Source organism: Akanthomyces muscarius, chromosome 2, assembly GCF_028009165.1.
Source record: "Akanthomyces muscarius strain Ve6 chromosome 2, whole genome shotgun sequence".
Taxonomy (NCBI): Eukaryota; Fungi; Ascomycota; class Sordariomycetes; order Hypocreales; family Cordycipitaceae; genus Akanthomyces; species Akanthomyces muscarius.
The window spans coordinates 2291772-2312625 of record NC_079242.1 but is presented as its reverse complement, the minus strand read 5'-3'; the positions used below and the strand labels follow the sequence as shown (position 1 = coordinate 2312625).

Sequence of the window (20854 nt, the reverse complement as noted above, 5' to 3'; positions counted from 1 at the left end):
CTTCTCCGCGAACAAGATATCCAGCTCTTCATATGTCCGACCTCTCGTCTCGGGAAGGCGAAAATAGGCCCAGATAAGCGAGATCACAGTAAGCCCCCCAGTGAGAAGGCCGGCCTTGCCTCTCCAATTTCCACGCTCTGGGTTCAAGATGTATGGGCTTGCGACGCTGTTGATGATGTTGAGGACAACGTAGGTTCCTCGCGCAATAGCAATCGTCTTTGATCTCAGTCTCGTGGAGGAAATCTCACCGTTGATGATGTAGGGCAAAGGCCCCATGGACAGGCACCAGACGCCGAACCATACCAGATACACAGCAGAGGTTGCAAATCCAAACGCAGTAGTCAGCGGACCGAATGCTAGGCCACCGATGACAAACATCAGCATGGACAGAACAACACAGCCGGTCATGAAAAGCCGCCGACGGCCATAATTGCCCGTCAAGACAGCCGAACCCGCGTTGCAGAGTAGATGGATACCGCCAATACCCAGAGTCATCTTGAATGAGTCGTTGTGGTCCAAACCCGCCTGCTGGAAAAAGTACGTCGCCCAGCCTTGAATGACAAACCCAGTGAGTATCTGGCTTCCCCATGCCACAGAGGCAATTTCCGTGCGTCGCAAATCCGTGCCCGTAAAGCAGGCCGCGTACGACGTGTCCCTAGCCATCTCCTGCTCGAGACGATCCGTCTCAATCATCAGCGCCAGCGTCCGCTTCGCCGCCACGCGCGCCTCCTCCTCCGTCTTGGCCGACGTCAGCCGCAGGATGGACTGTTCCGCGCGGTGGTACCTCTTCTTACGGACAAGCCACCACGGCGACTCGGGGCAAAAGGCGACCAGGGGTGCGATGATGAGCGGCCATATCCACTGGATGGCAAAAGGGATGCGGTAGGCCCAGTCGCTGTCCCAGCCGTTCAGCGTGAAGAGCACGGCGTAGGACAAGAACTGCCCGATGCCCCAGCAGCAGACCACCCACGTCTCGAGGTAGCTGCGCAGCACCAGCGGCGCCACCTCGGACGCAAAGGCCGGCGCCATGGTGGTGAAGATACCCCACGAGATGCCGCAGAGGAACTGGCCGGCGAATAGCGTCTGCACGTTGTGGGCGAAGAAGGAGATGAAGATGAAGCCCGTCAGCGAAAACAGCCCGCCGTGCAGGACCACGCGGTGTCCGAAGCGATCGGCCAGGTACCCGTTCAGCGTGATGCCAATAATGTTGCCGACGTTGGAGCCCATGCCCAGCGCGACCTGCCACTGCGCGTCTAGAGTGTAGCCATCTTGCCCCTTGATCTTGTGCCCATACTTTTTCTGGAACGCAGGAAAGCCAAACAGGCTGCCAAGGAGCGCACCGTCGTACCCGTCCATGATGATGCACAGGCTCACCACGCCCGACCAAAAGGCCGCCTTGGGAAAGCGCCGCACAGCCTGGGCAAAGGTGGTGTTGTGCTCGTCTTCGGTAGCGAGCGTCGCGTCCTGCCGCAACTGCTTCCAGTCATTGACATGGCCATCCGTGTCATTGACGCTGACACGGCTGTTGACGGCCTCGATATGGTGAGCTTCATGATCACCTTCAACGGAGTGCTTAGATGGCATTGGGGTATAATCAAATATTGAAATCAATATAGGTCTAAAATTGAAATACAGATGCGTTTGTCAAAGTTGGCTCACCAGCTGGGAAGGAATGGCAAGGACAAGACTAAAATGCGGAGGGCAACACCAAATGCTCGGACAACAGGGATACGTCGCTGTAGTACGAGTGCCTCAAAGGCAGGGCTAGCTAGCCTTCCTCCAACGAGGATTCGCAGGTGACGACGAGGTTGGTGGCGTTTTGGTGGCACACCAACTTTTTGGAGAAGGGTGGTCGGCTAGTGAACTGCGACTTGAGTCCGGCCTGGAAGGTACACACGTTGAGGCGCACAAACCAGAGAAAGGCCAGTATACCTTCATTGCAAGCAGCATTCTGGAGAGAAAACAATACCTTCGACTGCCGATGCTGCTTGGCAATGCTTTCCTTGGTCGCATGAATGGTATGGTCACCCACATTGCCTCTTTGGGTAGGACCTCCAACCTGTCACACGGCGGCTGTTGCCAGCCGCAGAGTCAACAAACAGGTACAATCACTCTCGTAGAAGGAAGAGACAGTAAATGGTCTAATAACATAGTAAATATCCATTGGAGCATCAAAACGCATAATAAGAGTAGTAACTCCGTCTAATCAACCTATAACTACAACAAGCGAAATACGGGAATCAGAGCGTAGCCAATGCCACAGCTTCACGGTTCCAAACCCAAATTCTGAGCCTGGCGCTGCCAGATGTACTTTTTTTTTTCTTTAGTATACACGCTTGAAGGGAGGTACGGGCTTGCACTCGGCCTCGTCTAGCGTCGTGGCAATGACGCCACGGTAAGAGAGATCGACCTTGCCGTGCGGGGTCTTCTGGAAGGACAGAGTGTGCTTCATCCATTCCTTGTCGTCACGTTCGGGGAAGTCCTCACGGGCGTGGGCACCACGGGACTCCTTACGGGCGGCGGCGGAGGTGGCGGTTTGGGTACTAGAGAGCAGTTGTGTTAGTAAGGTTCTTCAAGTCAAAATCGTACATCCAGATACAAAAAAAGGATAGACATACGCGCAAGTAAGCAGGTTGCGGAGCTCAAGAGTCTCAACAAGATCCGAGTTCCAGATCATGCTGCGGTCCTTGATACCAACATCCTTGTAGGTGGCGTCAATCTCGTTCATCTTGCGCACACCCTCGTCCAGGGACTCCTGGGTACGGAAGACAGAGACATCAGTCTGCATAGCCTTCTGCATAGCAAGACGAATCTCAGCTGTAGTCTTGGGGCCGTCAGCATTGCGGACCTGGTCAAGGACCTCGATGTGCTCAGCACCAGCGTCGGCAGCAATAGGCTTGAGCTTATCACCAGGGTTGAAGTTGTCACGGATGGTGTGCGAGACAGCACGGCCAAAGACGACAAGATCGAGGAGAGAGTTGGCACCAAGACGGTTGGCACCGTGGACAGAGACAGAGGCGGCTTCACCGCAGGCGAACAGACCGGGGACGACCTTGTCCTTGCCGTTCTCGTCGACGGTGATAACCTCACCGGTGTAGCGAGTGGGGATACCACCCATGTTGTAGTGGACGGTGGGAAGGACGGGAATGGGCTGCTTGCGAACATCGACACCAGCAAAGATACCAGCAGTCTCAGAGATACCGGGAAGACGCTCGGCAAGAATCTCGGCAGGCAGATGGCTGAGCTGGAGGTAGATGTGGTCCTTGTCAGCACCGACACCACGGCCGTCACGAATTTCCATGGTCATGGAACGAGAAACGACGTCACGAGATGCAAGATCCTTGGCGGTAGGGGCGTAACGCTCCATGAAACGCTCACCCTCGGAGTTGAGGAGGTAACCACCCTCACCACGAGCACCCTCGGTGATCAGGCAGCCGGCACCATAGATACCAGTAGGGTGGAACTGGACGAATTCCAGATCCTGGTTGGGGAGACCAGCACGAGCAGCCATAGCCATACCGTCACCAGTGCAGGTGTGGGCAGACGTGCAGCTGAAGTAGGCACGTCCGTATCCACCGGTGGCAAGGACAGTGTGGTTAGCAAGGAATCGGTGGAGGGTTCCGTCCTCCTGGTTGTAGGCGAGAACACCACGGCATTCGCCATCCTGCATAATCAGGTCGAGAGCAAAGTATTCGATGAAGTAGTTGGTGTTGTGGGCGAGGGACTGGCCGTAGAGAGTGTGGAGAAGAGCGTGTCCGGTACGATCAGCAGCAGCGCAGCAACGGTAGGCCTGACCACCCTTGCCAAACTTCTGAGACTGTCCACCGAAAGCACGCTGGTAGCTGTAGTAGGAGTTGCGTTAGTTTGACGCGATGTGCGGAAGCGCGACTGGGTTCGCAAAACTCACATCTTGCCCTCCTCAGTACGTGAGAAGGGGCAGCCGTAGTTCTCGAGCTCGACGATGGAGGCGGGAGCCTCACGGGTCATGTAGTGAATGGCGTCCTGGTCACCGAGCCAGTCGGAGCCCTTGACGGTGTCGTACATGTGCCATCTCCAGTCGTCCTCGTGCATGTTGCCAAGGGCGGCGTTGATACCGCCCTGAGCGGCGACGGTGTGGGAACGAGTAGGGAAGAGCTTGGAGATACAGGCAGTGTTGAAACCAGCCTCGGCAAGACCAAAGGCAGCACGGAGACCGGCACCACCAGCACCAACAACAAGAGCATCGTACTCGTGGTCCTGTTTGGGCGTCAATTTCTGTTCTAGCAGAGGGTATTCGAGGGGTTGATTTCGGGAGTACGCACGATGACGGGGTACTTGTTGCTAACGAAGGGAGAAGCCTCCTTGGCGCGCAGTGGTCCGTTGGCAATTACGCGAGCTGCAAAATTGAGCCGTTAGTATTTCTTGGTCGAGATTGTTGAGGGCCTTGTCGGGACAGCTACTCACCGGCCGGGCGTGTGGTGGAAAAGGCTCTGGCTTGCGCAGGCGAGAACTAGAGATGGGAAGCGAGTCAGCAACGAAGCATTGGACGGCCGGGAAAAGGAATCAATCATCGAAACGAATTGGCTGCGCAGCGCTGCGAAGCGCAATGGCTCGAGACGGCGCCGTGCTGGCGGTGGTGGCGAGGCCACCTAGCCGAGGTTATCGTGAGAGAGGCGAAAGAGTAAAACGCACCGCAGAGGACCGAGTGGCCAATCTCCTCATTAGTGAAGCCATTGTTGTCGCAAATGTCAACGGCGTGACTGCATACGCTACCGATGGATGGGGATGTAGACGGTAGAGGGGAGATGTGTCGGCGAGCGATGAGGATTGCACGTGTGGTCGGGTCGAGGAAGCAGTTCGTGACGGGGAGAATTATGGAGTATTTTGGTGAGAGAAAACCGCGGCCTGGCAGAGGCCAGCAGGCAGCGCTGAGCCGCTGACTGGGGGCTGTTCCCCAGTCGCCGAGGGCTCCCGGCCGATTAGGCCAATCAGAGTCATCTAATGGTAAGCAGTGGGCACCCTTGGAGCTTGAGTGGCCGACCATTCCCGGCCGTGCGAAGAAGCCGAATAAAGAGATGATGCGTAGAACTGATGCGTAGGAATGATGCGTAGAGATGGAATCTGTCATCTCCACGTATCGCTGCAATGGCAGTTTGATGCGGCGTAGAGCTTGCTACAGTCGTTGGCAGCTGCCGTTGCAATACCGACCTTGTGGCTGCATCGGCCACGGCATGCAAACTGCGCACCAGCTCTCTGTCCAGCAAAGAGCTGTCTTTGTGCCATTAGGCCTCCAGTTGTAATATTCGGTACCTCGCAAGGCATATTACGTGAATGAATATTATCACGGGAGCCCAATTGCGGGTTTAAACGACGCAACCGTCGTGGTTCTTCTGCTCGTTCCCATTCTACAGCCTCCGTAGTCACAATTCAACTTTAATCGTAAACATAAACACTTCAGGTCCATTAGTATTTTTCTCAAGATTGCACATTTCGTGTCGAATTTATACCGTCGCTGTTTGCTCTGGAGCTGCTCCTGCATGTGATAAGCTGCCTAGCGTGTACGCGCATCATCGACTATTCCGTACGGCTTCCGATTTCTTCAATTCAAACGTTCCATACATTGCCTACAGTTAATTGAAAAACCCGCCACTCCTGATATTTCTTATTCATTTTTTCCTCCTATTAGATTTATCCCGGCCCCCACCCCAACACTCCCTGCATCTGCCCTTTGTTCTCTCTTGAGGAGACTGGTCACAACGTCCCCCAAGTCACGTGCCAGTGCTTCGGCGCGATCGGGCCAAAACAGTCGGCCGCTCCTTTTACCAACATTAAAAAACCAGTCAAAATCTGGGAAAAGTGAAAAACGCTGCAGGACGCGCCGAAAGTACAGATTCAAGGACCAGATTTTCTTTTCCATCTTCTTTTGTTGTAGTCATCTACTGCTCGACCTGTGGCTTCCTTCCTCAACCAGCCTCCAGCCTTCCCAGCACTGCGGCACTCCGGAAACGTGATAGCTCAGACGCGCCCGTATATCCGAACTCATGTCGGACATTTCCAATCTTGACAGTGGCTGTCTGTTGTGTCTGACTATTGAGTGACTCTCCTCCAGGGCCTTCAAGAGGTGATTTACGCCGTTCATCGTACGACGATGGCGCCCTCGAGCGGTGCGTCGAGCCTCATGCAGCACGTTCGCACAACTTCCATCCAATAATGGAAGCACATATTTGTCTTTTGATACCAGAATGGTAGAAATAAAGGCCTTAATTCTCCGATACGAAAATACCGGCATATCCGCCGACATCTGCGCCTGCTGACGTCGGAATGTCGCGTCGCCGGCCTGCTTTCGTAGCCATATAAGCCAGGCTGTGCCGCTGCGACCGTCTCGTCACCGACTAGCGAACTCGTCTCTTCTCATGGTAAAAAAATCCCATAGAAACCATGGCAGACTCTCACTACTCGCGGCTATTTTACAGCTGCCAACACACCGTTACCCGCTTCTTCCAGCAGCGTCCTTTTGTCGCTAGCTCTATCCTTGGCTTGGGCCTCGCCGCCATTCCTGTCATCTCCCACATCATCCGCTCGTACCGTGGCTTCCTCGCACTCGGCCCTGGAGGGCTCCCGCACAACTTTTTGGGCTGGTCTATCCAGGCCATCGGACAGCCGTTTGCGCGGCATGACACAAGAGAGCCAGGACCCTTTGCCGATCCTCGCGTTTTTTATCGCTATGCGCCTCATGGCCGCACCAGCTTCCTAGACGAAGTGCCTGTTCGCCGTGGCGAGCGCCCAGACGTGCCTTCCTATGTCGCTCCTCAGAGACAGATGACTGATCATTCTGACGCTTCGAGGATAGAGGCGATGAAGCTTGACCTTGCCGAGCGCGCCGCTCAGCATACGGAGCTCCTCGCACTCGCGCCTTCACAGCTCGAGGGCCCCAAGCACCAGGCGCTGTGGATTGGCGAGGCTGTTGAGACGCCTGCATATCTTGCCAAGTCCACAAGAGGCGAGTTTGCTCATGTCCACCCTGACGGGAGTTCTCATCTGATCCTGAGTCTTGCCGACGCCGAGGTGGCTACTGCAAAAGGATGGGCTGAAAGGCATATGCTCAGCGGTGTTATGCTTCCCCTCAACTACCTTTTGATTTATGCCCCGAGAGATAAGGAGGAATTCCAAGTCTGGAAGCAATTCCTGTCCGCTGCTATTGCGTTCAATACTGCGTCGCCACAGGCTGCGTAAATCCACACATCGTGGAATTTCCACAAGCAGAACCTCTCACTTTGCTATGTACATTAGTTAATGCCGTGAATGATGAATCTTACCCGTCTGTTGTCGAGCCTAGATAAGTTCACCTCAATACAAAGTAGTATATTTCTCTACGCGCAACCTTCATGTAAGTCTGCTCTTGCCATGGGCGCAATTATGCATATGCCTTGACCCAGAACAAAGTCGAATCAAGTAGCAAAGTCGCGACGTTGTTCGTAATGACATGATCTGGGCTGTGATATTCATCCAACCCGCTGCTAGTGCAGCCAAGTGCTGGCCTGGTGAAGAGAGCTGGGGAAAAAGCTGGGAAAAGAGGAGAAAGGGGAAAAACAAAAAAAAAAATTTTTTCATGATTAATCGAATGATGACAACAAGTAATTCTTTGCATTATATTTTAAAATCTCTTGAGCGCTAGTTTCGCAATTTGTCCTCCACTCACAGCGCTGGCGCCCAGTACCAAACAAGCCACCCCCGCGCGCAAGGCAGAGGATTGCACCGTTGTTGCATCCGAGTCGGCCTAAGTGTTTAGTGTACTCGGCTCTTGTTATAAGTCACCCGGCTTCTGCTAGCATAGTTGGGCGAGCTTCTGTCCTCTACACCACACTTCCGGTCATGAAGCCCTCACCGAGCATCGATGTGATAATCCGTTTGGATGTCTTCGAGCGAACTAGGCTACAGTCTACGGCATGCGGAATGACCCAGTCACCTTAATGGAATACTCACTTCGTCGGCGCTATGGAATTTGTCTGGAGTCACACATCGTCACAGCCACAGAGGCGGGCGTCTCAAGATAAGTGCGCCTCGCAACCTTGTTGCGCCCGTTTCAACCTTAATTAACATAACACTTTTCGGGCGCTTCCACCTTGCCGTCGATGTCGCATGCGCAAAAAGAGATGCCATCACCATTTGGCGTCCAAAAATGATCAAAGGTCACTAAAAACACGGCCCTGTGCCTCGGGCGTCGCCACACGAGACTCCTCGCCTAGCCATGGTCGTGTAAGCGAGTATAATCCGGAGTCGGTTCTTGAGGAGCTTTCTGAGGCGTCCCCTCCAGAGGCCTCTGCCAGCGCCGTCACGTCCGAAAGACAGCATGTCACGTTTGGGCCTCCTGTATCAATCCAGCAGTCGCTCTCCGCTTCTCAGCGCCTCAAGCGGCAGCTTGTCTGGTACAAGAAGCAAAAACACAGAGCGTCGCGATCAGACATATCACCGCATGAGCAGATTTATTTGGAAGAATCCGGCGCGTTTCTCGAGTTGCCACAGTCAACCGTCAGCTCCCTCCTCTCCATCTACATATCCTGCATCAACGATCTCATACCCCTGGTCGACGGTGTGGCTTTGCTGCGCGACAGCAGCAACCACCGCACTTCTCGCTATCTCGTTCGCGCCATTTGTCTTGTAACCTGTAAAGAAAAGCAAGCGGCCCCTTTCCTACAGCTAGTGGCAAGCGGGCCAGTTCTCACGCCACTAAAATTTGCCAGGCAGCTACGGCAAGGGCTCGAAGCCGCAATCCACGCTGACCTTGAGCCGGACAAGGTCGTCAAGATTCAAATACTGGCGCTGATGCACCTGAACAATGATGGTGTGGGCGGTTGCGATCGCGCATCAAAGTGCCTCTCCCATGCAGTCCACGAGGCATGGTCCATCTCGCTCCATTGGGATATCCCTGGCAATACAGATCAGGAACAGTGCAACTTCTTGTGGTGGACACTTCGCAATCTTGACAGGCTCAACAAGCCCGTTATGGCAGCGGCACCTTTCATGATTGACGATACGGATATTGGCATTGAGCGAATCACGCCACAGTCGGGATCGGAAAGCTATCGATCGCAAGTCATCAGCATTGCCACTTCGCTAGGCGATTTGGTCAAGTCGGCGACGAAAGTTTACAAGGCAACTTGCAAAGTCAAATCTGATGATGCAGATCATTTCCCCAATTTTTTGGACTTAACATCAAAAATCGAATATGATTGCCTTCATAAAATGCACAAATGTAAGCCCCTTCAATAGCACCCGCAGGCCAAGTGCGTTGCTGATTTGCCCGAGGCTACTTTGAAATCTGGTATCATGTGGCTGCCATGCTTTCTTGCCGTTTTAGCGGCCCAGGCACAGTTCCATATCGACGGAGACTTGCATCTGCAGACGCCATTCTCCTCATTGCTTCTGAGCAAGGCGCAGACGCTCTGCCACCACTACCACTCATACCGTACGCCGTGTCACTGTCAACTACCATGATATATCGCGCGCTTCGTGATGGACAGAGGCAGGTCGAGTGCGTTTGGCAAGACTTGATGCGCTGTTGTGAAGTATTCTCCACGCTCACACCCATTTGGACCTGCGTCGAGGGAATGCAGAAACTGGCTCGGCGACTACTGAGGTTATTGGCAAATCCTCCAGCAGCGGCTGTGCCCAATACGAATTCTTCGACTGATTCTGGACTGTACAATGGAAGCTATGAAGCCAGCTCACAATATCAGAACAACATTTCGCACTTGCAACATGGCTGCCACGGTGCCACTAGCGCGAAAGTCTGCCAATGTTCCGGCCCATGCCAGTGTGCACTGTATGATATGATCCTGCAATGCTCGATACATGGCTTAGACGGTACTTGTTTTCCTTTTGATATGAACTTCCACGATAGTTTCGATGGCGGAGTACCAAATGTCTTTCGGGGCCATGAAAGCTGGGAGCTGCTCAATGTTCTTGACACGGCTTTTCCTACCGCAACAAATCACGAACTAGCATTTGTGGAAGAGGACCCTCTCCATTCAAGCCCATCACAGTAGCAAAGCTCAAATTACATATTTTACACTGGATATTGGCTGCTGTTCTTTGATTTAATTTGATTCAGCTGATCGTCGGTTCCTCGGGTCAGACTTTGCAACATTCAACACTGACATCACGATGAGAGGCGAACTTATATGAATGAATCTAGAAGAATATAGAAGAAATAAAAGACTCATAAAAATTACCTCAAAAGAGCTAAATAGGACGGGATTCATTATTTAAAGAAGCTTCAAAAGATATTAGCGAAAGTCCCTTTTGCAGGCAAAGCTAGGCGTTGCGCTGTGGCAACCGCCACTAAAGTATATCATGGTACGTATACGAGCGGTGTGCACTCTTTCCTTCTGAACCCCTGTGAAATGCGTGTCTGGTTTTCTTAGTCCTATTCCAGTTCCACAGCCGTTTTCTCGCAAACCAAGACCAAGTATGCGATAGCTTAGCCGCCACGAAAGTCTACCACAAGAGGAACACAAGCACGACACTATTTAAAAACATGTAGTAGCCCATACTTTCGTACACTTCTTGTAGAACCTGTTCCGCATTTATTGAATGCTTCTTCTGTTTGCTCCGACGCTTTGCAGAGTTACTACTTCTATTCTGCAAGTTACGCGCCTGTGAGCTTCGCTTCTATCCACTGCCAGCTTGGTGTCACTTCCAAGCCTCTCTTCCAGAATGGATTCCATCACGCCTACCACACCCGCCTCATGGGACACTCTTCCCAATGAATTGAGATCCATGATTCTCGGGTATCTCGTTACATGGAAGGAGCCACGTGCCCCTCTTGCTTCCGTCTCGAAAGATTGGCAAGCGCTGATGGAGCGGCACACCTTTTCACACATCAAACTGACAGCATCACGCCTTGAAAATTTTGAAAGGATTGTTACGGATCAACGCCGAACATATGTGCGCTATCTGTGGTTTTCTCTTGGATTGGAGGAATACCCTTGTCATGACTGTGAGAGCGACGACGACAGTGACAACGACAGTGACAATGACAGTGACAATGACAGTGGCAACGAGAGTGGCATCGAGAGTGACAACGAGAGTGACAACGAGAATGACAACGAGAATGACGGGAATGGTGAGAACGGCGAGAATGACGAGATTGACGAGATTGACGATACCAATGAGACCGGCGAGACTGGCGACAGTTACGAGAAGAATGAGGGTGCCAAGAAGAACGAGGGTTACGAGAACGACGAGGGCTACGAGACCGACGACATACCAGAAGGTGAAGACGGTGATGTCGGAGACCCTTTCATAACCAAAAAAAGAGAATGTGCTTTTATCGGGAAGACATTCTTCAAGCTCTTCCACGTCTTAAATTCGTGGCCGTCGACGGGCGAATTGGTGTTCGACATCAGTGCCCACTCGCCGTGCGACAACAAGCATGGCTTCAAATACCTGACGTTTGAGCCGGACTGGCAGAATGACGATCTGGCTGAATGCTGTCTTCAAGAACGCCTCATGATATACGACTCTCAAAATATCAAGGAAACAGGCTGCGAGACCCCCATTCCTGGGCATCATGCTTTGCATAAGATCTTTAGTGACATTCACGAAAGGGACCCATCGCCTGCCAACCTGGGTCAACAATGGTGGTTTCGTCTTCCAAAAGTCCCGGCTATCACGTCGATAATGCTGCGGCAGCAAAACCGGCGCCGCTGGAATCCAGATATTCTCACGCACCTGGCATCGTTGTGCCCAAGGCTAGAAAACTTCAATTACGAACCCTGGCGAGAGTGGGAGAACGACATTCAAAGTAATGCAGACAGATCCTGGTAAGACCCAACATTTCTCGCATCTCAGCATTTCTGTCGAGCCTCTACTAACACTTTAACTCTTTTTAAGCATATACAAGGCTTCTTAGCTCTCTTCCAACGGTACGAAACCTAGTTCTCTTTGAGAACTTTAGTGAAAATTATGCGAAAGCCGACGACAGTGATCCTGAGCGATCGCAATGCATAGCTGTAAGCAGGGTGATTGCAGCAGAAAGCTGGGCGCTTGAGAAGCTCTCTGCATCGTTTCTGGCGGATGCCAGATACTTCTTCGAATTCACAGCCCCCTGGTGGCGGTGGCCTAACCTAGCCTCATTCGCCATGACCTCGACGCTTCTCAACGCGAATGGAAATATTGACAAAATCTAGAAGATGCTTACAAGCGCTTCTGCAGTCGCTATGCAGATGCCAAGCTTGAGAGTCAGGGAGATATGGAATGGGCGAGAGGGCGAAGCGATGGTGTTTCGCTACGAGTCGCCGCGAACCGGTGGCATTACTACGGTTATGTGCCGAGGGACGTGGCCACTGTTTCTTTCAGAAGAAGTTCGGGAACTCTGGACAGAGGTTGCTAGTCTGCAGCATTGTCATATTGAATTTGGCTTGCAATTGGTGGATGCCGGTTATATCTCTTCTCATGCTGCTGCCATCGCCGTTTTGGCACTGGTCAATGCAGTCATTCGGCCCATATCTCAACTACAAATCTTTTTCGAAACTTTGCAAAGGAACGAGATAAGATAAAGAGGGTGTTTAAGAAGACGGCGACTTGGAGGGCGAGGGCGATGTTGAATACATTGCCGAAGAGAAGTCCTCGATAGACGAACTTCTTCAGTGGACGATTATGAGAGGAGGTTCTTTAGAGCGAGATTAGGAAGCCTGTATGTAAACCGAATACCCGGTAGACTATCTTGAAGCGCTGTGAAACATGCGAACAGCATGTTTGAATTTTAAGATGATTACATTAATTACTTTACACTCTGCACTAGTCGCGATGCTATATCCCAGGCTCCTTCAGTTTCACAACTTATTCTATGCCATGTACACGCCGCCAAACACCGACGTGGTAAATCCGTCCCAAGCAAGCCCTCGCTCTCCTGTCCTTACAAAGTCGCGCGCGCCGCGCCGCGGAAGCAGCCCAGGGTGGTGCCGCAGCTCGGCACCACCATGGTCACGACCTGCGCGACAAACAGCCAGACGGCCACCCAGTCCGTGTCGGAGCGGATGTGGTTGCGCGCGACAATCAGCTCCGTCCACATGATGACGGGCCAGCCAAAGACGAGCATGAGCGCCGCGCCGACGACGATGGCCGGGTACCGCAGGGCCTGCACCTGCGCGGCGGGCGACATCCAGCCGACCTCGCCAAACACCTCGGGCAGGTCCTCGTCCTCGTCGAGCCGCGCGACGTATATCGACACGCTGATGGCGATGACGATGCAGAGCAGCGCCGTGAAGGAGTCGCCAATCATCCACACCATGATGAACTTGTGCCAGCCGGGGCTCAGCTTGCGCCAGCCGAAGAAGAAGAACTCGTAGACGCCGAAGCCCTCGGGCTGGTTCGACTGCCAGGCAATCCACGCCGAGACGTTGTTGAGGATCATGACGCCCGCGGTGCCGAGCCCGAGGAAGACGCCCATGAAGATGTTGCCCGAGGTGATGCCGCCGAGGTAGGAAAAGGCGTAGATGAAGTTGAAGTGCACGGGCAGGAGCGACAGCGCGTGCAGCTCGCGGTTCTGGCACGCAAAGTACCACTGCACCTGCGTGTACCAGTTGTACGCCAGGAAGCCAATGTTGGACGGGCAGTTGTTGGCCACGCCGCCGAGGAACTGCGCGGGCGCGAGCATAAAGGACGTGTACAGCAGCCAACGGTTGGTCAGGCTGAAGCCGTCGACAATCTGGACCACGTCGGCCATTTTGCTGTCCTTTTTCTTTCTTCTTCTTTTTTTCTTCTTTTTTTTGGGGGGGGGGGGGGGGGGGGCGTTTGTACTCTTCTGAAGTTTTGCTAGAGATTTGTATTCGAAATGGGGTATCCAATTGCAAGTGAAGAAAAAAGGGTTCTCTCTCCGTAAATGTTCTAGTATTAAAGCGCAACAAGAAATCCTCGGAAAACCCGAGGGGAGACGCTTCTATTTCTTCCTTTCCTTCTCCTGCACGCCCATGGGCTTCAGCTGCAGGCCAACGACGAGGCGGTTTCAGCTGCACCAGCGCCTCCCGGCGACGATTTTCCCAATATTTCGCCATCTTCGCTCGCGCCTCGCGCCGCAGACCCCTTCCCTCCCAGCCACCGCCGCACGAGGCTGAACCGTGGTACGGGCCTTGCCGTTTGCTTCGATTGGCGACAGGATATGGCCACTGGGCAGCTGGGCTCCATGCGAGGCGACTTTCTGGGATGTGGGCGACGCGACGGGTCTGGACCGCTCAGCTCATGCAGGGCTGAATCGCGCATGACACCGCCTGCTTGGTTTGTGGCGTCGCTTGTCAATGCTCAGGGTCTCTTTATTGCCCTCCACGTCGCTCTTTTTTCTTGTTCCCTGGCCTTTATCTAGTGGCTTTTATTCTTTGCTTCGTCACGGAAGTCAGAGAGGGGAGGGGGGTTGAGCTGAAAGCCGGAGGGGCTGTGGCGCCTCTGCGCATAGAGCGTACTGATTCGTCGATTTCCGCAAATGCGAACCAGGTCGCTGGCGGAAGCGAGGCGATTAACGTTTTATTGATTATCTGTGCTTGCATGATGATCCAACTGCCGAGGGCCAAGCAAAATGAATCGTGGCTTGGACGGCTAATATCGGGAGGCCACTTTTGGCACAGCCTCTCTCTGTTGAAGCGTTTATGAACTTGAGCCTCCCCGCTCTGGCGCTTTTCCCATGGCAAAAAAGAAGAGCCCATATATTATATGTGTATCCAAGAAAATATAAAAATAAATGGTGAAAAAAATGTAGCTGTACATGAAAAGGGGAATAATTGTTTTTGAAAGTGAATGCTGTAGTTGCTTCAAACATTCTCAGATAGCTCGCTCCAGTCATGGACAATATGGCTCTCTCCAACAGTCTCCTTGAGCAAGCTGACGAGGCTATCTGTAGTATGAAGGAATGTGAGGTACGCAGATAGGGCGACACAGTAGCCGCGAAAATCTTCGCTCTCCATATACTCGCGACGCAGCTCCACGAAGCCGTGTTTGGCGCAAAAGTCGCCATAGCAAGTGCCGATGAGCGGCGTGGGGAGGCGTTCCGGAAGCGGCGCTCCGCTACGCAGCGACTGCTTCGCAAGGACGAGGACCGACATGATGTTGCTGATGGACGCCTCGTCGGCAATGCCAGAAGTCTTGATCAGGCGCTGCTGGTACTCCACGGGAAGAGTGGTGGCGGAGAGCATCACCTTTGTGAGAGACTGGTTCATCAACATCAGCAGCTCCTGGGCTCTGCGAAGAGACGGCTTGTCAAACGGCGACATGCTCGTCTCAAATTTGAGCATGGCAATAGGATCATTTAGCGCAGCAAGTGTCTGTCCCAGGCCAAGGCCGGTCGACATGATGACATTTCGCACGCCACTGTAATCCCCACCGATGGTAGAGCCTTTGCCCCAGTGGGAGATGAGCAGCGCGTAATGGTCGCTGATTTTGTGCAAGCTGTTGGCGAGCGTCTTTGCGACGTGGTGCGTGCCTGAAGGGGGTTTGGGCAGCATCTGCACGATCAAAGCGGCCACAAAGCCAATGAGAACAGTAACCAAGCGTCTCCAGAACGTCTGGTAACCGAGGCCGGGCAAGCCATAAACAGTGAAGTGGTGCATGTCCCAGCTGTAGCCGATGACCATGGCGAACGTAGACGCTCCCAGTCCTGTACCCTGCAGGTATGCCTGCGGGAGCCACAGCCTAGCCCAAACAAAGAAAATGATCCCAAAGGGCAAGGCGGCAGCTAGGCCATAGGGATTGCCGCCGCCGTTACCGGCAGAAATATACCAAATGACTAGGCCGGCAAGCCCACCAAAGATGGTTCCCACGGCACGAGTGATGATGGAAAAGGTAAAGTCAGACATGTACATGAGGATGCAGGTTTGTGCCGTGACAAGTGTCCAAATTCCCTTCTCGCGGTAGTAAAAGCCGGCAGTGTGCGGAATGACGGCTGGGATGCCGGTAGCGACTGTTACGGCGACAACACGCAGGGCATAGAGGCTGCCGGGGGCCGTCAGCCAGTTGGAAATTGCGGCAATGGCTCTGGCTATTGGGTTGCCGCGCTTTTTGGGAATGCCTTGTCCCTTGGACACGACTTTGATGCGTCTCTCCGTTTCTCTGGTCTGCATTTGGATTCGGTCCGGGTCGGTAACGGCCTGTCCGGACAAGGCTGGTGCGCTGGGTTCCTCGCTGGCGCTGGCGCTGGCGCTGGGGGCGAAACGACGTTTCAAGGGGCCCCAGAGCTGATTCTTGGTTCGTGTTTCCAGCAGCCGAGCTACCTCTGCAGTCAGTTTCTCGTAGGCGGCCGCTATAGCGATGATGTGCTCTTCGATGACAAAGGCAATGACAAGACCGGCAATCTTCTTGGACTCATCCTTCATTTCGGTCTTGAGAAGGCCGTCGTCGTCGAACAAGTTGCCGTGAATGTCGATGGCAGCATTTGTGGTGTCGGCAATGCAAGCCTCACGGGCCTGGGCGAGTCTGGCGCCGATCTGTCTGACAGCAAGGGCAGCTTGGGGACGTCTGGCACGAGCTGACTTGGAAACGAACCAGCGATTCATGTTGACAAGGCGCAAAGCTTCCACGACATGGCTGATGGCGTCGGCGGTGGCATCCAAGACGGCCTCGGAGCTGTCGTGCAAGGCGTCGCGCATATCATCGGAGCCGACAACAGTTCCGGGCGCGATGAGAGCATTGATCAAGTCGGGATTCTGCAGGATTTTGGCGCGACGAGGGTCACGGGGTTTCGTTTCTTTGCCGTCGGACGAGTCCGTCTGTTGCGGGTTGAGCATATCGCGAAGCTTGTCTATTTTCTCCTGGCTAGTGACGCGGGCGATTTGGAAATCGAGCAAGGCAAAGGTAGTTGCCAATACACCCTGAAACTTTGTGTAGACAGACTTGACATCGTCGGAGCTCCACTGCCCGCGGGACACGTCCAGGGGGAGAAAGGCCATGTTGGGCTGGAGCTGGGCGTAGAGCGTGATGGCGCGTCGCTTGGACCGTTTGAGGAGCTTGACGTCAAAGTCGAGAGAGCCGGCAACGAACTGACGACCGGTCTGGATGGGATGGTTCAGCATGATGAGCAAGTCCTCAATCTGGCCGACGGCGACCTGGCTGGTAGACTGCGGGAAGATGAAGAGGGCGCAGGCAATGCCAATGGCGCAACCACAAGCTGCGGGCAGGATGACGACCTCGGGCAGGCGAGGAGTCCATCGGGTGAGAGTAGGGCCGATGACGAGGAAGATGTCAATGGCAATGATGCCAAAGAGCTGCGCGAGAACCGTCAGGTTGAAGGTGTAGCGAATGCGGCTGATGAAGTAGATGAAGATGCAGCCCATGACAAAGTAGACGACTGTGACGCGGGTGTCGAGCATGAAGCCGTCGTGGACGAGGACGGTGGCGATGGCGGCCGTGTTGTTGCTCCCGGTGGCGTTCGCGGTGGCGCCGACCTGCTGCTGGAGGGCCTGGAGGCGGGCGTTGAGCTCGGCCGGGGAGCGGACGGCCTGGGCGGCGCGCATGGTGGCCAGGCCCCAGGCCCAGGCCAGGCACATGCCAAAGAGCAGCGAGAGGTAGCCGATGATGGCGACGATGAGGTTGCCGGCGGGCGGGATGATGTAGATGACGACCGAGGCGAGAAAGGTGGTCTGGCCGAGGCGGTAGAGGCTGGGGTTGACGACCATGAGCAGCGAGGCGACCCAGACGGCAATGGTGCAGCGGAGGGTGGTGGTGAGGTCTCGGCGGTTGAAGTGGTCGAGCCACTGGGGGAGGCTCCGGGTCTGCGGCAGAGGGGGTGCCGGCATGGGAGCGGCGTCCGGCGCTGCGGCCGGTGATGGCTGCGGCGCATCGCCGGGTTGGTGTTGAGGCTGTTGATGTTGTTGTTGTTGTTGTTGTTGTTGTTGTTGTTGCTGCTGCTGCTCCGTCTTGCCCTGGTCAGTGCCAGGGCTCTCGGACGAGTGTGATTCCTTCTCCATGGTGACGAGGCTACCAACTGGTGCCTATGAGTTGATTGAGGCAGCCAGAGACGTGGCGATGCAGTCACCGCGCATGCGACAGTCCAGCAGAGAAAGTGTCGACGTCGAGGTGTTTGTTTACTGGAGCTGTTGCATCCGGAGCGAAGCTAGCGGTTCGATTGGCAGGTAAGTAGTTGGGTGCCAGCAAGCAAAACCCAACGCCAGAAAGAGCTCCGACGGTGAAGCAATCAGGTTTACGAGGGCGCAGCAGATGGCATTGAAAGAAAAAAAAATGAAGAAAAATAAAAACTTTGCACTTCTGCAACAATCAGACGATCCGAGCTTTGTTGCTGATGTGGAGCGGAGGAGCCGATCAGACTGGCGCCACTGACCGGGGTTTTTAGAGGGCCAAGAGGGCGCTGAAGACGGCAAAAGCCGATCCGGTTCACCACCCTAAATAAAAATATGGCAATTGCTGGGACCGGAGATTTGGAAATTACCTGACGGCTGGTTTTACAGGGGCTTTACGCCAATCCCCAAGCAACCAAGTCTAACCTCGTGTTGCTGGCGTGCTGACCGCTGACACGGCCTAGCTTGAAGCTCACAGTTCGGGCTTCAGCGTTTTAGCACCAATGAGATGCTGTTGCCCAAAGACGCTTTGTTCGCGACTTGCAATTGTGTCTGTTGCCATACCAGTCCACATAAAAGCTCGTGGCTTGATTCAGGCAATTTATCCATTTTTTATAGCCTCAACGTCCTTTATAGTTTCGAGCTCCAGCTCCATCAGACCTTGGCGCCGCTACGGCGAGGACCAGCTGCCCGTCCCGAGTCTCCGGCAAAAACCCCGTAAGCTCCTATCCCAGACCATCCATCAGGCTACCAGTGCATGCAGCCTTGTCCTCGTCTCTTTTGTTACACTGCGACCAGCGCTGTATCAGAAAGTTAATCTAGATGAACACCCCAGCCTAGCATGCAACGCCACAGATGGAGCCTAATTTCTGCACCTCCACGCCGCCGCATTCGAGACGAGTCAATACCAAGTAGTAACTACATGACAAGCCCACAAGCAAACCCCCAACCGTTCACTCATCACTGAATGTGCGCAACGAGGTGTTCTACTGCTTCTCCGCGAAAAGGCAAATTCGTGAGTGCGCAATAGAGTCCTGCCAGTCTATATACATCAGACAAAATTCCGTCTACGCTGCACAACGTCATCTTCTACTCGATGCGGTAATCCAAGGGTCCATCTCGCGCGTCTCCGCAGCGAGGCGGGAGCCAAAGAAAAATCCACAAGTAAAGCCATCACGACCATCCAACCGAGCCCAAAAAAAATCCACAAGAACACAAAACACCGCTTCATCTACTTATTCCTGTAGACAATCCCCCAAGTATGGTGCCGTCATCATGAGTCCTTCCGCCAAAGTAGACGCCCTGGTCGCTTGGGCCACATCCAACGGCGCCGTCCTGCATCCCGACGTCCACATCTATCAGGACGCCGTCACCGGCCTCTCCTTCCAGGTCAAGCCCGCCGCCACCCAGCCGCTCGCCGGGGATTACACCTCCGGCCCGCCGATTGTGCGTCTCCCCGCCGCGCTCTCCCTCTCCTACCTCAACGCCATCAGCCCCGAGACGCCCGGCGCGCCGCTCGCCTCGCCGCTCCTCGCCGCTGGCGCGCTGCCACCCCACGTCCTCGGCCGCCTGTTCCTCATCAAGGAGTACCTCGCCGGCCCGTCCTCCTTCTGGCACCCGTACATCCAGGCGCTCCCGCAGCCCGCAGACGCCGGCTCGTGGCTCCTCCCCGCCTTCTGGGACGCCGACGACGCCGAGCTGCTCGAGGGCACCAACGTCGAGGTCGGCCTGGCCCGGATCCGCGACGACCTGCGCCGCGATCTCGCCGCGATCCAGGCGGTCCTACTCCCCCTCGCCCGCGGCAGTACCGCAGACGTCCAGGAGGAGTCCAACAAGCGCCTCGTGGACGGGTTCCGCCCGGAGCTGTACCGCTGGGCGTACGCCATCTTTTCGAGCCGCAGCTTCCGCCCCAGCCTCGTCCTGTCCGACGACGAGTGCCGCGTGCTGCAGCCGGGTGTCAGCACCGACGACTTTTCCGTCCTGCTCCCGCTCTTTGACATTGGCAACCACGACATGACGGCGCCCGTCCGCTGGCAGCGCGTCGCCGCCGGCTGCGAGCTGCAGACCGGCCGGGCGTATCAGCCCGGTGAGCAAGTCTTCAACAACTACAGCTTCAAGACCAATGCAGAGCTGCTTCTCGGCTACGGCTTCATGATTCCCCCAACAGCGGCTCTGCACAACGACTACATTCACGTGCGGAAGCGTGCCGCTGCCGCCGGTGGTGGTGGTGGTGGTGAAGCGCCCATGTCCGAGGAGTACCTCATCTCGGCGCGGCCATTGAGCGACGCCAGCTCCGTTCTCGCGCGCAGCAAGCTCCCCGCCGTCGCGGGCTTCGATGTTGAGCACGCCAGCAGTATCACCCGGGCATTCCAGCATGTGCAGCCCGACATGGTCTGGGACATTTTCACCGCCATTGCGCCGGGCGACGCCTGCAAGCAGCTCATCCCCGTCGACGACGACGGTGAGGACGCGGACCGGCGGAGACGGCTACTGCTCCTGGCGGGCCAGGTCGACGGCGCGTGCCTGCCGTACTTTGCGCAGACGGCGGCCATTATCCAGAACAAGGTGATGCAGGAGCTGGAGCGCCTAAATGAGACGGACGTCGAGGTGGACGATGATGAGAGGGCTCGGCTGACGCCGTGCCAGAAGCTCGCGTTGGACTATAGAGACCGCTGTAGGGTTGTGCTGGAAAGCACGCTGGAAATGATGAATAATGATGAGACATTGGCTGCCGCCATGGAAGCCATGGGCGAAGAGGAGTAGCTGCCAACGCCTTAGATGAAACGGGTATACGATGGAACAGTACGGAAACAGGG

At 54.8% G+C, this 20854-nt stretch overlaps 8 protein-coding genes across 8 annotated transcripts; 4 read left to right on the top strand and 4 right to left on the bottom strand.

Moving 5' to 3' along the window:
• Nucleotides 1-143: 143 nt before the first annotated feature.
• On the bottom strand, nucleotides 144-1584 carry LMH87_003867 (uncharacterized protein; the record flags this gene model as incomplete). Its single annotated transcript, XM_056195000.1, has 2 exons — nucleotides 144-166; nucleotides 249-1584. The coding sequence occupies 2 exons, from the start codon at nucleotides 1582-1584 to the stop codon at nucleotides 144-146; spliced, it is 1359 nt and encodes a 452-aa protein (XP_056048672.1).
• Nucleotides 1585-2323: 739 nt separating this feature from the next.
• Nucleotides 2324-4713, bottom strand: LMH87_003866 (uncharacterized protein; the record flags this gene model as incomplete). The annotated part of the gene is made up of 6 exons (XM_056194999.1): nucleotides 2324-2543; nucleotides 2619-3842; nucleotides 3908-4236; nucleotides 4302-4375; nucleotides 4444-4489; nucleotides 4672-4713. 6 exons carry the CDS (start codon nucleotides 4711-4713, stop codon nucleotides 2324-2326), a joined length of 1935 nt encoding a protein of 644 aa, XP_056048671.1.
• Nucleotides 4714-6417: 1704 nt separating this feature from the next.
• On the top strand, nucleotides 6418-7212 carry LMH87_003865 (uncharacterized protein; the record flags this gene model as incomplete). Its single annotated transcript, XM_056194998.1, has 1 exon — nucleotides 6418-7212. One exon carries the CDS (start codon nucleotides 6418-6420, stop codon nucleotides 7210-7212), a length of 795 nt encoding a protein of 264 aa, XP_056048670.1.
• A 1015-nt stretch (nucleotides 7213-8227) lies between these two features.
• LMH87_003864 (uncharacterized protein) lies at nucleotides 8228-9670 on the top strand (the record flags this gene model as incomplete). Its single annotated transcript, XM_056194997.1, has 5 exons — nucleotides 8228-8235; nucleotides 8307-8654; nucleotides 8721-9232; nucleotides 9286-9511; nucleotides 9637-9670. The coding sequence occupies 5 exons, from the start codon at nucleotides 8228-8230 to the stop codon at nucleotides 9668-9670; spliced, it is 1128 nt and encodes a 375-aa protein (XP_056048669.1).
• Nucleotides 9671-10695: 1025 nt separating this feature from the next.
• Nucleotides 10696-11808, top strand: LMH87_003863 (uncharacterized protein; the record flags this gene model as incomplete). The annotated part of the gene is made up of 1 exon (XM_056194996.1): nucleotides 10696-11808. The coding sequence occupies one exon, from the start codon at nucleotides 10696-10698 to the stop codon at nucleotides 11806-11808; it is 1113 nt and encodes a 370-aa protein (XP_056048668.1).
• Nucleotides 11809-12898: 1090 nt separating this feature from the next.
• LMH87_003862 (uncharacterized protein) lies at nucleotides 12899-13708 on the bottom strand (the record flags this gene model as incomplete). The annotated part of the gene is made up of 1 exon (XM_056194995.1): nucleotides 12899-13708. The coding sequence occupies one exon, from the start codon at nucleotides 13706-13708 to the stop codon at nucleotides 12899-12901; it is 810 nt and encodes a 269-aa protein (XP_056048667.1).
• A 1075-nt stretch (nucleotides 13709-14783) lies between these two features.
• Nucleotides 14784-17930, bottom strand: LMH87_003861 (uncharacterized protein; the record flags this gene model as incomplete). The annotated part of the gene is made up of 1 exon (XM_056194994.1): nucleotides 14784-17930. The coding sequence occupies one exon, from the start codon at nucleotides 17928-17930 to the stop codon at nucleotides 14784-14786; it is 3147 nt and encodes a 1048-aa protein (XP_056048666.1).
• Nucleotides 17931-19313: 1383 nt separating this feature from the next.
• Nucleotides 19314-20801, top strand: LMH87_003860 (uncharacterized protein; the record flags this gene model as incomplete). The annotated part of the gene is made up of 1 exon (XM_056194993.1): nucleotides 19314-20801. The coding sequence occupies one exon, from the start codon at nucleotides 19314-19316 to the stop codon at nucleotides 20799-20801; it is 1488 nt and encodes a 495-aa protein (XP_056048665.1).
• Between the last annotated feature and the right edge of the window lie 53 nt (nucleotides 20802-20854).